We start from the raw sequence: 17,695 nt of genomic DNA, 5'->3' as shown, positions 1-17,695 counted from the left end.
ATTTCTGGAGGCACAGAAAAATGTATTGAGCTAATGGTACTGTAACATGGGGGCAAAGAAAAATAGAGTAAAAAGACAAATTTTACATACAGTAAAGTAAACTTTTTGTAGAACATTACTGTAAGCTATAGTCCGATTACTGTAATTTTCAAAGTATCTGCATTGGTTCTGAATATTTCAACCGGAAATCCTCTAGGAGCAGATTGAAAGGGTCTATACCTATATAGAGAGTATATCTATTCATAGACCTATACTAAGGCAATGATTGGATGGTGTTCAGTAAAGTAAAGAGTGTTTGCACATGTGAAGAGAAAGAGTGAAGCACTGGTGATTTAGTGTGGCATTTTGATGGGTTGTGTTTGAAGAACGAAATCAAGTTACTTCCTGTTAGATTTTTGTGTGTTAGATAGAAAATTGTGTGTGGTGTTTTGCAAAATGTGTTTTAGTCAATTGAAAACTGAGTCAAACACTGAGAATTAGTGTATGGTTTTGCAGATTTGGTGTCGGGTTATGATGTTTGGAGGACATGTTTAGAAAATTGTGTGACAAGCAAAGATTTAGTGTGTAAGCAGTTGAAAAAAACTGTAAATTGAACTGACTCGCCTTTAGTTAACTGGTCTATGACCCAGAAAACTCCACTCCATCACTATGGAGATAAACATTTCAAACACACACAAACAAACTGCTGCTTATAACTCAAAGCACTCACACTTTTGAATTTTAGCACACAGGAACACAGTCACTCTGATCGCTGTAAAAGTATGTTCTGTTGTTCTAATGTGTTCTTTTTCAGAATGTACTTTTATATTAACACAGTAGATTGCATGTACTAAGCTAATCATATCACATGGTACTACTATGTTACGTTTTACATTTTGCTACATCACACATCTGTGTAAAATTAAAATAAGTTAATTTTGACGTATTGGTACTGTAAAGGAACTATTACAGTTTTTTTTACAACTGTTTACACCCGTTTTCAAAACCCTGTGTCTATTTTTCAAAACTCCACACACAAAACCCACAATTGCTCACACAAAATGCAAAATGCCTGACAAACACTTTTGTCATAATATGACATTTTGGATACATAATGTACACACTGTTGCTCAAAACCTAAAGCTCTACTGTCTTAGGCTTTCTATATGTATTTCCATACAAGAGTGAAAGTTACGGTGTCAACAAAGAGAAGTTGAAATACACAGTAAAAATGCAAGCAATATTGAAACCAAAAATAGTGATTTGTCCCAAATAATTTGCTGTTGCGAATACAGTATTTTACAGCTAACAAGAAAAAAGCAAAACAGAATACAGTGACCACCAGATGTACATGGAGTTTTGAAAACACTGATTTTGCCTAAGACGGAAATGACTGACTATACTATCAAATTGCTTTGCTTTTTCAAAAGACAAGTGTGTGTGTGTGTGGGAGGAGGGGGGGTCGTGTACAGTATGTATTCATAGGCCTATAGACCCTTTCAACTGCAGAAACAAACAATCCTAAGCGTTCCTTCTGGAGGCACAGAAAAATGTATTGAGCTAATGGTACTGTAACATTGGGACAAACAAAAAAGAGTAAAAAGACAAATTTTACATAAAGTCAACTTTTTGTTGACTTTGTTGACTAAAGTCTGATTACTGTAATTTTCCTTTCAAAGTATCTGCATTGGTTCTGAATATTTTACAGTAACCGGAAATCCTCTAGGAGCAGATTGAAAGGGTCCATACCTATATAGAGAGTATATCTATTCATAGACCTATACTAAGGCAATGATTCGATGGTGTTCAGTAAAGTAAAGAGTGTTTACACATGTGAAGAGAGAGAGTGAAACACTGGTGATTTAGTGTGGCATTTTGATGGGTTGTGTTTGAAAAACGAAATCAAGTTACTTCCTGTTAGATTTTTGTGTGTTACGTAGAAAATTGTGTGTGGTGTTTTGCAAAATGTGTTTTAGTCAATTGAAAACTGAGTCAAACACTGAGAATTAGTGTATGGTTTTGCAGATTTGGTCTGGGGTTATGATGTTTGGAAGACATGTTTAGAAAATTGTGTGACAAGCAAAGATTTAGTGTGTAAGCAGTTGAAAAAAACTGTAATGTAACGTGCTGATGTAATGACAAAAGCATAACTTTTCACAAAATACAGATGGGCAGAAAAGTATCAAACCGTACAATGACCTTGAAGCTGATACTTAAGGAGCAGTCAAGGTTTATGGACAGGACATGAGTAGAGCCAATCGTGGTTGGACTAATCATCCAAACATCCAAAATCAATCCGCTGATGTCTGCTGAGCTGTCCTTGGACCAGAGCCAAAATCCTAACGTGTACCCTCCCTGTACAGTCAAGCTTCTCTTCTTTTATCCCGGAGCAATACAGTTAACACTTATAATTACATTACAGTTTACCCTTACATGTACCATTACATTTGACATTTAAAGAATGCTAAAACTCAAGTTTGAAAGCAATGACAACCAGTTTATTTGGCTTGTCAAGGAATACAGGCTCTATATTTCTGCTCCACACATTCCTCCAGGCGACAGGAGAACAAAAGAGATGGGGAGGAGGCGGACCTAGCAGGTGTACAGGTGTATAAAGGCTGCACAGGTGCATACGGGCCGATACACTTGCCACCAAGCGATCTGAGCTTGCACAAAGGGGCCACTTTAGAGCAGGTAAGAGAGCCACCAAAGGGCCTTCTTTAATTTATTCTTTCATCTTCTCTCTTTCTGCTGTCATCCATTGCCTGCACACAGACATTCTATTCCCCTCTCTCTCACACTCACACACACACACACACACACACACACACACACACACACACTCATTCACATTGGATCTTATCTTAGATCTGTCTGTTTGGTGCTGGGTATCAGTATCTCTCTATAGCGGAGGATCTGTGTCTCCTCACCAAAGCAATGACATCATAGTGACAGCCTGAGAGCAATGCAAATAGGAACAGAGAGATGCATTGACTTCTGGAAGTGTTGTCTGTTGTGTTGTAATGGGAGAACTCTGAAATTCTGCTCTCTGTCTGCTCTCTTCCAGAGAGGTTGTGAGAAATGGCTAAGGTACTGTTGTCAGTCTTACTGGTCCTGGTGGCCGTGTCCTCTTCCCTGGCTAAACCAGAGAAGGTCACGAAGAAAGAGAAGAGGATTCCTCAGACTCTCTCCAGAGGTAAGGCTACTCTGCAAGCTGCTCAGGATGGCAGCATTGCAGATTTGGTGGGGCATGAAATGTTAGCAAGGAATGTTAGCACGAAACAACTTTTGTGAGGATTTTGAGGCATGTCTTGTGGTGTGTGGGAATCTTTTTAAAAAAAAAAAATGTTTTTCAGGGTGGGGTGATCAGTTGATCTGGGCTCAGACATATGAAGAAGCCTTGTTCTGGGCTAGATCCAAGTAAGTTTTTCACTTTCCCAAATTGACCATATAAGAAGTTGGCTGTGTGGCATACTGATACTGGTGTTTAATAGTCTACTCTGAAAGTAAATAATTGCCCTTTTAAAAGCACACCACAGCTGTTATTATATGTTTGCATAGACCAGGAAGCAGGTGCCATTCAGAGAGTGTGCACTTAAAAAACTTTTGTTATAGGAACAAGCCCCTCATGGTCATCTTTCACCTGGAGGACTGCCCCCACAGCCAGGGTAAGGCCCCTTCTCCTCCAATCACATGCTACGCTTCTTTCATCCCAGACTCCTAATATATCTGCTTCTGTGTAAATGAGTTGCATAATATATGGACGTTGTGGAATGCATCGTTATATCGAACACGCCTTTTCAGGTTTCACACTCCCTCCAAACAGACTGTTTGACTGATGAGATCCTGTTTGTCGAGTTAGTTGGCATTGAGCCTGCAGTACAGACTGTGGACGATGTGAAAGCTTAATGTCCTCAGCACAGCATACAGGACAAAACACCCGGATCTTACGTAATCCCTCCTCCGCTTTCATGTCTCCGCAGCTTTGAAGAAGGTCTTTGCAGAGAATAAGGAGATTCAGAAGATAGCCGATGATGACTACATTCTCCTCAACCTTGTGGTGAGTTGTGTCCAGTGCCTCCTTATCTCAGTTTACATACATTTTGCAGCACATTTTGCTTACCTTACACACTGTACCTTATACTGTGTATATTTATTTTTATTTTTTTTGGTAAAATATCATTTCTTTTGCCCCACCACATACAGTATGAAACCACTGATAAGCATCTTTCACCTGATGGTCAGTATGTGCCCAGGATCGTTTTTGTTGGTAAGTAATACAGATGGACTCATCATGTACAACTGTAATGTATTGCACTGAACTGCAGGAAGTGTAGCGCACACCAGAAAATGCTATTGTCTCCTATCGGCTGTCATTTGGTATGACAATGCTGCTACTCCTCTCTTCAGATCCATCCATGACTGTGCGTGCTGACATCACTGGGCGCTATGCCAACCGCATGTACGCCTATGAGCCATCTGACATCAAACTCCGTAAGTGTTCCTTGCAATACTTCTCTGCTGAGCTTGACTGCATGCTAAATAGCAAAATATGCAATCTTGACAGACCATGTCTGGGTCTTATGAGATTTCCACTTGACTTCATTATCATTTCATAATAGTTGAGCCTGTTCTTTTCTTCACATTTTTGCAGTGTTGGAGAACATGCAGAAGGCCAAGAAATTCCTGAAGACAGAGCTGTAAGGCTGAGGACGTCTCCACCCCCCCTCACCCCTGATGTGAAGGCAATGAGCTGGAGTGCGATACCACACTCTGCCACAGTTTACTGATGTAAAGCCAAGCACTGGAGAACTATTTCACTTTTAAACTTTGTTTTTGTTTCTGTCATTTTCCTTTTGAATGTAATGTATGACATGCCTTTTTAAATAAATGCACAAGTTCTCAAACAACGTTTTGACCTCTTGTTTTAATTAATCCCATTAATGCAATCCATCATTTGCATTTCATTTTTAGATTCTGTTTCCTGTCCATAATCTGTTTTTATTAAAACCCTTCAAATTAACTGTTCAAAAAGACGTTTGAATTAATTACATGTTTAGAAGTTATTGTCAGCAGGTGGAGCCCTCCTAAAGACAAACCATTCTTAAGATCAATGAAAGGTCACAGGAGAAGGTGTAGGTACTCTGAATTTATAAAAACAAAACAAAAACAAAAAACTAAGAATAAACATCAGCTTTACCAAGTGTATGGATAATCAAATACATTTTGCAGAATGGCTATAATGTAACTGTAATGACTATGTTGACATACTATCAGTTCCATGGTTATTCTGTACATTCTTTGAATGGGCCAAGCTTGGCCGTTCCTTACATTTTTTTCAGGTCAAAATGATTGAAAGTCAGAAAATGCAAGTTCCTTAATATATCCTGTTCAGGGTAAAGTTGTAGTATGCATTACACATTTACTTGCCTGAATAAGAGTAGCTTTATAAAACCCACCATGTAGGAAATAGTTAAAAGAATACTAAGCCTATTCATCCAGACATTTTTCAGTGAAATTCTAAAATGTGTTCAGGCACAATAAAGTTTTTTTTTTGGGAATACATTGGATGTCAACACTATTCAACTTTGTGAAACACCTGTTCCTAAATAGAGCCTGTTTAGTAATAGATGATACTCTGTATTAGGGAAATTCCATGGAAAATTACGTTTTTTGTAACATCCATAACGCCAATAAAATGTGATGGTATGGTATGATGTGAATGATTACATGGAGTTTGAGCATTTGCTATTTTTGGCTGAAGAATGTAAATGAGAAAAAATGCACAAAAAATGAATGTTATCATTCACATCATACAAATGCCAAGGCATTTCACTGGCGTTATGGATGTGACAAAAAGTAAATTTTCCGTGGAATTGCCTATTAGTATTTACTTTCCTGAACGTGATCAGTAAAAGCACTGTATGAAGAATGTCTGGGTGTTCGAGTTCGGTCACAGCATGTCACTGCTGTGTTTGCCCAGAGGAAAAGGACGCTGGGTGAAATCTAGGGAGTGTGACTATGCAACATCCGGGAAGGGAGGGCCCTGGAGTTGGCATACTTTATCCTGAGTCACCCGGTTGCTTGGTTACCACAGCCTGGCCAAACATAGTCATTGTTGCTTAATGAGTTTCTGGGACTATGGAGTGGGGAATGTGTGTCAGTCTCTGATTGGTTTAAATGGCAGCAACGAAGAAAGACCTTTGTTTCAGTCTGACAAAAAGCATATTTGTTGAATTCTTGACAAAGTGACAGACAATGAATTGAGCTGGGGGTGAGGGGGGTTATTTCAGGTTTATTTTTGCATCATTTTCCAACGCTTTGGTGTGCAGTTCACAGAACCTTTATACATGGGCACATAATTCACACCAAACATCATGCAAGAGGCCAAATCCACACACACATACAATCAAGAGGACAGCAGTTCTATCTATTACCATTATCGTTCCTCACATTTATATACTACAAAAAAAAAAAAAAAGAAAGAACAAAACCACACAAGCCAAACAACACCATGTACCAGGTAGAGATATTCTGATTTACTAGCATGATAACATGTAAGTGCCCTTTGTTGTGTGGGTTAAGTTAGGGACAAAAACCAGGCATGCTTGACAACACAGCTTAGTGCCACACACCTGGCCAGCCAGCCTTGCAATGAGATTAGTACCTGCCCCACAGCTGCCCTCTCAAGATCCCGGTCATCTGATTTAAATCCAAGGAGGAGCTTTTACGCTCGACTCAGATTTCCCTCTCACTCTACTCCAGTAGTCTTTTCCTCATTGCTAGCCAATTACACATTACACTTCATGTTCCAGAGAAATTATATAATAACAGCATCTGACAACGCTGCTGATGATTTTATTGTTTTGACCACAATCATTGTTGGGAAATACTAAAGCATTTCTTTGACATAGTTTTTGTGAGCTGCGAAGGCAGCTGTAAAACAAAATGATAGTGCGTTCTCCAGGAGATATAAATATAAATATTCTAGTCATTTCCATTCAGTCCCACATGCGCAAGTGATACTAATATCTTTATGACGGAAGTTATTTTCAGTGGTACAGCAGCAGTTTTCAACCCCAAACCATTAAAGCTCACATTATCAGTAGGCCATCGTACTTCAACCCTGTTATCCCATACCTATCTAGGTCATTAGAGAGTAATAAGGAGTTAGTGGCTCATGCCAAACTTTCCACAGGAGTTTTCAAAGAGGAACACCCTTTCAGTAGACCAACACAATTATAATGTACATAACCATTTCACTCAGACACACTGCACTCAGGCACACAAAGCAGTTAGAAAACACTTTTTTCCACTTCATAACTACATCACATAGATACAGACAGACAGACAGACACACACACACACACACACACACACGCACGCACGCACGCACACGCATGCACGCACGTCTATATACATCCAAACAAAACTTTAAAAAAAGTTCAGGGATTCAGAGAAGTGCAGGCGAATGCAGCGGTGGGTCACCATAACAACCATAGCCCGTGATGGGAGCTACAGGAAGGCACTGGGATTGGCCCTCGGGTCCTTCTGATTCCTGTACCTATACGTGAGCCACACCCCGAGGATCTGAAGAGCAAGAGGACAGACAGGTCAGGCATCATACTCTTGTGACTTCACGCCACGAGCTGGCTGGCATCAACCAACCACATAGAATGCATGGGCACCCACTTCCACACAGAGCCCAGACTGTGCCAAACCTTGGAAAGAGCAGTGCGATTTTAAAGTAACCCTCTTCATGGCAGATGGTAGAGACTGAAGCCACATTTCCTTTGAAAGGGTGGCAGCACTACAACTACAACAACTACATTTTCAATTTGATAAAATGGCAAATACGGACAGTTGTGGCACATGATTACACATCCTGGTGTGATCACCACAAACATCATGTGATCTACTGGAGGAAGCAGTCCAGGAGACAAAACTGGTTAGACTGCTTGACATTAACATCACTGAGGTCAGTATACAGCCACATTCTTAAAGAAAAGACTTTCTCCACTTCCTTAAGAGCACATGTGTTGGACTAATGCTTTGAGCCATGCATATGGCTGTGTATAATCAGTCAGAAAGACAGAAAGAAAGAAAGAAAGAAAGAAAGAAAGAAAGAAAGAAAGAAAGAAAGAAAGAAAGAAAGAAAAAAACTCACCTCAGTGAAGCTGAAGAAAAGGCCAATTCCACCTACAAACTGCAGCACCTCTCCTGCGTGTTCTTGGATCTTATTAGCGCATGAGGAGCAAGAATGCTGAGGGAAACAGGCCTGTGGAGAAGAAAGGGCTCAGAATCAACCCTCGAGTCAGTTAAAGTGTGACTCCGGCGAAAAATTTATTTTCTGCATGAAAACACATCAAATAAGCCGTGGAGACAGTATTTTTTGTTGATCAACCACTATAGAGCTTGCCCCAGTATGGCCCCAAATCGCAAACAGTGGATTAGCTAAGGGCGGTGAGTCAAACGCTTCCCAATAGCATTTTTTAACCAGTAATATTGTTAAAAACGGCACTAAACTTTGTCAGTAGCTTGCTCTGGGTCCCTACACATAAAATGATATTGGATATTCTTGTTGGCAACTTACAGTTAAAAATCAGTTTGGTTAGCTATAGCAAATGTACAGCCACACATTTTTGGTACAGCTACACAAGGTATGCAGTATAAAGATGAATGTTGAGAAAATGAAAGTAAAGAACAAATCAACAACCTGACAAATTGACCATTTCTGCTAAATACGCTTGTGAAAAACGTAATCCCAGTTTGTATGGGTGTGTTTGCTAGGGTCTTACTGCAGGACAGGTGACGTTGTAGTCAACATGAAGAAAGCCGCAGCAATTCAGTGTCTTCTCCACATCAGCCTGAGTGCTTAAAGTGTTGTTCCAGCCCACCTCAAGCAGTTGCTCCTTCAAGTGTGCATAGTACACACAAATGACACATTAGTACACACACTTATTCACACTCACAAACACTCTCTTGGATGGCACACATACAAACTCTCACACTCTCCTTCTACTCCACACTAGTCTAGTACCTCTTCACTCCTTACAAGTGACTACATCACTATGTTTTCATGTATTATTTAATTACTGACAAAGCGGAACTGTCAAAGAGGTGGATGAATGCCTGAAACACTGAATGTAGAGCTTACTGCTCTCAGTATGTAAGGAAAAACTACCATCCATTAGTTATCATTCCCTCACCACATTCTCCATGAATGGCCCTGTATTTGCTTAAAGACTTGAAGTCTATAGCTGTGTGATTTGCATATAGAGGGCTTACGCTTGCCTGTAAGCATAATCTTGTCCTGCTCCACCATACGTACCTGTTGGTCTTTGTTGATGGCCAGACAAGCGCAGGACACAGAAAACTGCACCACGAACACCATGAACAGGATAATCATGTACTAGTGTTTCAGCTGTTAAGGCACAAGTCCACTAAATACCAAAAAGAGCACAACCGAAATCAATACAAAAAATACCAATTTTGTAGAGATCCGATGTGTGCATCACTTGTTTGGTTCAGTTAAATGACCTTACCTCATACTTATCTCTAGTAATATAGAAATGCACGAGCCCTTAAATCCTATAAGAACTTGAACATAGCATGTAAAAAGAAAGTTATGATTTGAAGATTCCTGAGCTGATCATGTTGACTGGACTGCCAACAGATTGGAAGAGATCCATTGCAGCCTCCATCCACAAGGGCCAAGTGCACTTTGGCGCAGTATGAAATCCGATCTTAACTACACCGGTCTGGTTACATACACATGCATCACTGAAAAGTGCACATGAACATTTCCAAGTAGGGGAGCAAAGCCAACCCAGGGATATGACTAAACAACAACTCTATATTAGTGAGTTCATAATTATTATTATTATTAGACACATATTACTTGTGTATTTAACTGAAACTTAGCAGGGCAGAACTGATATCCACTAAAGTAATGCAGTTCCTCTAGCTTTCATCGTTAAGTCTAAGAGTGCACATACATTCCTCAGATATGTGTTAGTGTCTTCTGTCAGTGCCCTATTCACAAGTGTCCCAGTGACACCCCCCCCCCCCCCCCCGCCCCCATTCAGTTGTGAATAAAGGTTTATTGCATCATTGTGAATAAAAGTCTATCCTGCTTCCACTAAAATGGAACATCATTTTTTGATGGTACAATGTCCTCCATCAGCTGCATAATTCAACAAAATATGATACCGAGTTGGTGCCCTGAAGATCACCTGACCTACAAGACTAAAACAATTAGACCTCCAGGGGGAGAAAGGATACAAAGAAGAGCAGGACTTGATGATGCTTCATGGCTCCAACGAGACCGGCTAGGGCAACAATGAACAAGAAGACCCCGACAGCGATGACGCCCCCCACCACCTGAAAGCTAGACACCAGGCCAAACCATTTTCCCCAGGCAGCGATTCCGATCATCAGCAAGCTCACCATCTAGAGAACATGGAAGAGAGATGGGGAAAAAACTGTGATTATGTCCTGATATGCGAGTGTGTATCAATAGGTACATTTCTTTTGTATGGATTCATTAAAAAAAAAAATGTAGTTACTGGCTTGCTCTGTGCCCTATCCACTTACCAAACAGTCAGTTGCAACTAGGTCAACATAAGGGAGTAAAATCTAACAATTTAAACAGTTAACTAAAACTGCAGTGTCCAAATTTATCTGACACGGATTCTTCAGAGCATAACAAGCCACGTGGTTAAGTGTCATGCAGGCCAGCATATCTAATAGAGCGCTGGGGGAAAAAACCCATCGGCGAAGTAGCCTAACCGTTGTGTTAGTTTAAGTTAGATAAAGCAGGATACAGTTAGGCCTGGGCTGAGCCATGAACAAAGGCAGGACGTGAATTTTCTCCCAGATATACGTAAGAGGAAACGGGAACGAGAGCTTGTTTTGCCTCTGATTTTGTATAATTCAAACATTTGCACGACCGACCCTGGTTGAAACACGAAACGTTGTTGTTGGCCTTCGACCGTCGATCTAATTCCAGACAATGAATAATTTTGAATAATTGATACAGCGTGTTCCCTCTGCGGACAAGTAGCCTATATTGTTTACAACAATTTGCATCTTGACCCTACCACAAACATTGTTATTTATCTTACGACGTTGAAATTGCCTTCAAGTCGCACCATATGGACATTTCTGATATGGCTTGGGCTACTTACAACATAGAGGATGTTGAGAGCGCAGAGGGAATTCTTTGAGCAGGTGAATCCAGCGCAGCCCATGGTGGCGTGTTTTTCTTTCTTTTCTTTTTTTAACCTTTTTTCATTAACCTCAGGCTTGTTGCTTGATGTTTCCAATAGCAATACTGCAATAGCCTACCAATTTTCAGTGAATGATGTCCGTATTTCTCCTCTGGCGCGTATAACACACCTTGTTTCTTTGGAAAGCAAGACAGCATGAGCATATGACTTTCAGGGGAGGGACTTTGGAATGCTTTGCGTTATGGTTGGTCGGTAGGCAGTATCTAAGATTCATATGCAAATGATTGCGGAGATGCGGTGAGAGCTTTGGACCGCTGGCCAACAGCAGCATCATCCTGACGCGCTGTGTGCATCAGCTAGATACAGTCAGAGGATGATGTCCTTAAAATGAGAGTTACGGAAAGCGATTCTGTAATCCTTGTCCTGATGGTTATATGAAACTGCTGAACTATAGGCCTAAAACAAGTTTGTAGGCTAAGTGTATTCCAAAGCCTTAAACCACCTGGTCTTTGTTTGCCATAACAAAACGTTCTTTATATCAACAAATAAAAAAAACAAATAATCAAGAAGTATATGAATGGCATGATGAACATTATAAGAATAACTGGCCTCACAAATTAAGCCCACATGAAGTAGCCTAATATTTTCCTTTTCGACTAGGCCTACATAGCCTACAAACTGCTTAATATGCTTATTGTGTGGGTAATTTGGTGTAAAAGTGAACTATCAGGGGCATTTAATCTCTGAGCACCATATTCTGTTACACATATGCTAATTTTTAAACTCTCTCAGAAAATAAAATAAAAAGATACACACAAACGTTGAATAAGCCTATTTTATTTTAAAATAGAACAGTTAATGGCTTTTGCAGATTTCAATAAACTGATATGTTGCAGAAGAGGTGAAAGGGAGTAAAACATAAAAGTCACGAATTACAGAAATAAGGGCTTCTGTTACCAATTAATCCTTAATCCATAACAATCTTTAACATTAGTTTATTAGCAGCAGATGACATGTACAAAATGTGTTCCAATCAATTAAATACATGTTTACATTAACGTACATACATAGCCAAAATCAACAGAAACACATATTCTAAGAGGTCAAATCCAGATTTTAACACAACCATAATTCTGTCTTATAAAAAAATTATTGGAAAAGGAAAATTACATCCAAATCCATTCCTTCAGTAGGCTATTGGTCATTGACTCTATTGACACTTGTTGACTACAATCAATAATATGAGTCACTGCACCAATTATTTTATTGTCAAGAAATGGTGTTTCAATCCATCAGGCATTCATCAGAAAAGTTTTTATCATACAAGGAGGCAGCACCTGTACCATTTGTGTATAGTTGAACATGTTTAAAGACCTATAATTCTCACTGATAACATTGTATTATCTAGCAGCACTATGCAAAACCTTGCAAACACCACACGAGGCCTTACTGCTAGAAGCCTTTACTGTACTTCTCTAATCATTTAATAACAGCCTTAGAGATGCAACATTTAAAAACCTTGACAGAGATGCAGTATTAAAATGAACATAAATATTATAATAATGCTTGTAGCAACAGTTCCATTTCACTGTAATTATTTCCCATAATGAAACTTCATCAGTAACTTTACTTCAATCCAGTAACTTTACTTATACTGTTAACTTTGAAACTACAAATAAAGGTTACAATCTACAAAATGATAAATAACCATAGAATATAATTCTGGATGTCAGGAATGTTTAGAAGTATCTGAAATGTAATTTGTTCTCTGGTATCAGTGGCGCCTGCAGGTGTACGGACATGTTTGTACCATCAGGCTACAGCTACAAGGAGAGAAAGGATTTCTCCTGTGTAAATATTTACACCCAGTTGGCTTATAGTCCGGTGGACAGCCCATAGAGCCTCATTGTGGACCCGGAAATGTTGAGTACACCAAAGTTTTATGATGGAAATATATAGTATGGGTTCCCAGCATGCAGAAACTGCCTGATGCTAATTTGCATATGTTGGACAATTTGTGTAATTGAGCTAATTAGCATAAATGAGCATAATAGCCTATATTGATCATATTATTAATATCGAGCTGCTTGGCCAAAATGGACAATGTTAATATGTTTTAGGGGTTACTGGAGATGCTGAGTCCATATCTGACATTTTCAAGATTCTAAATCAGTATTTAAACTTGGTTTGGTCACATTTTACTCTCATTAAGCTGATTTTGCTGAGTTTTTTAGTACAATTTAGACAGATTTTTGGAGGATAGGGCTGTAGCGATATACAGTAGGGCTGTAACGATACACCAACCTAACAATTCGATTCGTATCACGATTTTTGACCCACGGTTTGATACGAACCTCGATTTTTCTTTTTTTAGGATGGGGGGGGGGGGGGGGGGGGGGGGGGGCTAGACATTTCAATAGCCTACCTTAGAATACCAAAGGATTACAATGTAATATATCTGTATTATTTTATATCTTGATATAAAAAGAGAGAATACTGAATGTCTGATATTTATGACAGCACACTTCATGCAGATTAGCCTATAGCTTAGGCCTACTATTTTTATTACAACTCTACCACATTCAGCTGTCTGGTTGAAGCCTGGAAATATTGTAAACAAAGTAGCATAGTTGGCTAGCTTATCCTAGTCTACTGATTGGACTGTTCAGTTTCGTCATGTGTGTTTAAGGTAATACTGTTCTCCTTGGGACAAGCCTTTTGGGAAACATTGATATTGAGATGATCATTCAGTTCTCCCAGAATCCCCAGCGCGAAACATCGTGGGAATCTCAAGCACAGTCCAGCACACCAACGTTACACAGCTCCCCCTACAAGCCATTGCCATCCTCGGCGCGGGCGTTCCCACATTCAGTCCAGCAATTAGTCTCTGGCACTGCCACACAGCAGGTGGGGTGCACACACCGCAAGAGCCCTACTCACCCTGGGGAACCACAACCACCAGCGGCCCAATGCGGGGCGTGCTTGCAGTCACCTGGTCTGTCGCCTCTCGTCTCCAGCTCCCTTCAGAGAACGCCCTCAGGTCGCACTTTTGCAGTGTGCACCCAACCAACAGGCACCTCCAACACCTGGCGGGGCCTAGCCTCCGCTGCCACAGACTCCCCAGCGCTGAGCACCGTAACTGGCACTGCACCTCCGATGCTCCACTCCGTCGTCTCGCCAGTCGGGGCAGCAGACTCCAGTTCCATCGCAGCCGGACCACGCTGCACACAGCTACAGCTATCGACGTTGGCGTCCCTCCTCTGCTGCCTTGTCGCAGAGCTGTCCTCCGCTGTTCCGGCTACTCCACACCGCCACGATCGCACCAAGGCCTAGACCTTCTCTCTGGCTCGTGCCATCGGATTTCACACAACAAACTTTTTTCCCCCTTATTTTTCTGAAGAGCACCGGTGAACAGGCCGACTCGAACAGGCTCCGCCAACCGTCCGTCCTCAAGGCACCACCTCCTTGCCGCTCCACCTCTGCTCTGCTCCGCAGCCAGGGCCACCGCCAACTCCAGCCTAAAGCTGTCCGGCGGGGGCAGGGGCTCAAGGTCTTCTCTCGGTGAAGTCAGCGCCCAGGCCAGCGTCACTACCTTATTTTCCAAGGCCGCTTCCTCAGACCGCTCTCCCAGTAGCGCGAAGTCCTTCTCCGCTGTGGCCACTGCATCAAAACCCTCTTCAGGCAAGCATTTCTCCCGTAGCTAGGCCCAGGCGACGGCTGGTCTCCTCCCGCGGCTTCTACTGAAGGCCTCTGTAAGCTTTTTAGTACCCCTTACAAGGGTTCTCTTCGGATCTTTTTGCTTGGGCCTCCACCTATCCACCTCCACCCTGGGCCCAGATGTATTAAGGGCCCCCCATTAATTGTCGCATATGTGGAAGGGGGGTTTGGAGGTCCTTCCTCAGAAATGTTTTAATTTGTTTGATGTGATTTCCTGTATTCTGGTGCATTTTGGGGATGGCCAATACTAAATTCAATCAGATTCATAGCCTACATCCTGATGTGTTGATATTGAGGCAATGATTTCAGGCAAAGGCTTGGGCTTCAGGGCCCCCTGACCCCTTGGGCCCCTGGGCTGGGCCCGGTAGGCCCGTGCAGTAATTCATCCCTGGCGGTGAGGTCTCCCACTCCCGGCTCCTCCAGCACTGAAGACACTGTCTCCTACAGAATGCAACTTGCTCCTCCATGGAAAACGTGCCCATCTACAGGTGCTGCTTTGGAAAGCAGCAGACCGTCCTGACCCACCGGCTGTGGATATAACCGCGTTTGGAGGGAGTTAGAAGACAGGTATGAAGAAAGGAGAGGAACTTGCCCGCCTTGGATTCAAGTCCTGTTGCTCCTCCTGATTTGTTAGATGTTATCAGCTGTAACTGCAAAGCTGGTGTAAAACTGTGTATACATGTACTGTATCTGGAAAGTTCAGCTGTGCAGCTGCAGGCCTGGCCTGTACTAATTATTGTTTCTGCAAAGGCAGTGATGTTACATGTGGCAATATATTTACACAGCAAAAACAGCAGAAGGACAGGGATGAAGAGTCTGGAGAAGATGGCGACAGGACAACGGATGAGGACAGTGAGGAGTAGTAGAGGCTAGTTCTTCCCTTTGTTACTCAATTGTGAGTCACAGCAGAGGGCCAGTGAATAGCTATTTCCAAAATGATTGTGGAATTCAGAAATAACTTGAGGATCCAAATTATTCCTAAACACTGAACATTTTTATCCTCCAAAAATCCGTCTAAATCGCCCCCAAAAACTCAGCAAAATCAGCTTAATGAGAGTAAAAACGTGACCAAACCAAGTTTAAATAGTGATTTTAAATCTTGAAAATGTCAGATATGGCCTCAGCATCTCCAGTAACCCCAAACAACATACTAACATGGTCCATTTTGGCCAAGCAGCTCTTATAATATGATCAATATAGGTGATTATGCTAATTTATGCTAATTAGTTTAATTGCACAAATTGCCCAACATATGCAAATTAGCACCCGGCGGTTTCTGCATGCTGGGAACCCATACTATATATTTCCATCATAAAACTTTGGTGTACTCAACATTTCCGGGTTCACCTTTCTGTCCACTGGACTATTATCATAACTTCCCAACTCTTCACTGCACTGTAGCTCATTAACTGCATTAACAAATTTGTTCAACTAAATGCAGCAGAACTGTGCACTATGTGGAATGGAACGCACACATTTTTGTATGCGCAGAAGAGAGATTGAGAGCACACACACATGCAGTGATTACAGAACTTGTAGGCTATTTGCTGCTGGTTACCAACTAACAATGTTTAGTTAATTCAGTTACTCAAGACTTCAAGACCATCGTGGATATAACACATTTTTTTTGTTGCAAACAACAAAAACAGAAAGGATGGAGGCAGCAAAGCTAGAAGAGTTATTGCAGATGGGCAAGAACAAGGTACATTTATTCCTGCAGGTGCCCTTGTCTGGTGTCCATGACTACTGTATATCCAGTGGAAGACTGGTTCTAGCCTAATATTGAGTACCACTGTTGTCCAGCAACATTCTCTTCATTTTACGAGGTCAATCATCATAGAAGGACACATAGAACACATCTTTTGAAGGTCACAATTGATTCAATATGAATGCAACAGGGTTTTTTTGCAGTGCAACATAATACATATTTCATTTCAAGAGATTCAATGACAAAAGAGGTGAACAATGCTCTACATATTGTGCTCTGAATAACACTTTTAACACATTGGGCCTTAATTTAAATGACAGACAAAGTCTACAATCTAAGTAAATGTCATTTAATAATGAGGTAAATCTATTTGCTAACTTAATACCATGCGCAAAATCCTACACAAACAGCTCAATGATCCCACACACCTCACAACAACTTCAGATCTATTTTGACCTGGCGTCAGGGCAGGGCAGGGCAGGGCAGATCCTAGCCACGTGCTCTATTCATTTGATTCTGCGTTTCCTCCAGTCACTCTTGGATGCAGGGAGAGCATCCAGCGCTATTAAGATACAAGCCGAATTCGGAAAAAGTTGGGACGCATTGTAAAACGTAAAAAAAAATGAATGCTATGATTTACAAATCATGTCAACCTTGTATTTCAAATATTCAGGTTCAAGACCTTGAATATTTCAGGAAAGCAATGCCAAAAACAATTCTAAACATATTTCAACAGCATTTCCCCATAGAGGAAGAGTCCAAGTGCTAAAATGGCCTGTCTGCAGTCCAGACCTGTAAAATTGGGGGGGGGGGGGGGGGGGGTCATGGAATGAAAAACATGATTAAGAAGTCCCCAGCAACACAGTGGTAAAAACGCCCCTGTCCCAACTTTTTTGAGACGTGTTACTGGCATTCAATTCATAATGAACATATTTTTTTTCAAAAAACAATTTTTTCTTTTTATCCTTCAACAGTTGATATGTTGTCTTTGAACTATTTTCAGTTAAATATAGGGTTGACATGATGTGTCAATAATAGCATTCTTTTTTAAATTCACATT

At 41.0% G+C, this 17,695-nt stretch overlaps 2 protein-coding genes across 2 annotated transcripts; one reads left to right on the top strand and one right to left on the bottom strand.

The window, feature by feature from the left end:
- The first annotated feature begins 2,567 nt into the window (after positions 1–2,567).
- Positions 2,568–4,889, top strand: agr2 (anterior gradient 2). Its single transcript, XM_076300971.1, has 8 exons — positions 2,568–2,673; positions 3,047–3,175; positions 3,336–3,399; positions 3,595–3,647; positions 3,963–4,039; positions 4,186–4,249; positions 4,390–4,473; positions 4,634–4,889. The coding sequence occupies exons 2-8, from the start codon at positions 3,061–3,063 to the stop codon at positions 4,681–4,683; spliced, it is 507 nt and encodes a 168-aa protein (XP_076157086.1). The 5' UTR covers positions 2,568–2,673; positions 3,047–3,060; the 3' UTR covers positions 4,684–4,889.
- A 1,365-nt stretch (positions 4,890–6,254) lies between these two features.
- Positions 6,255–11,404, bottom strand: tspan13b (tetraspanin 13b). Its single transcript, XM_076301872.1, has 6 exons — positions 11,169–11,404; positions 10,264–10,431; positions 9,311–9,391; positions 8,778–8,891; positions 8,147–8,257; positions 6,255–7,569 (listed from the first exon to the last, which is right to left on the bottom strand). Exons 1-6 carry the CDS (start codon positions 11,229–11,231, stop codon positions 7,495–7,497), a joined length of 612 nt encoding a protein of 203 aa, XP_076157987.1. The 5' UTR covers positions 11,232–11,404; the 3' UTR covers positions 6,255–7,494.
- Positions 11,405–17,695: the final 6,291 nt, after the last annotated feature.

The sequence above is a fragment of the Alosa pseudoharengus genome, unplaced genomic scaffold, assembly GCF_046254945.1.
Source record: "Alosa pseudoharengus isolate Yale_2024_CS ecotype anadromous, Long Island Sound unplaced genomic scaffold, YU_APseudo_1.1 YU_APseudo_1.1_scf_23, whole genome shotgun sequence".
Lineage (NCBI taxonomy): Eukaryota > Metazoa > Chordata > Actinopteri > Clupeiformes > Clupeidae > Alosa > Alosa pseudoharengus.
Note: the sequence above shows the minus strand (reverse complement) of the source record. Positions and strands in the feature narration are given on the sequence as shown.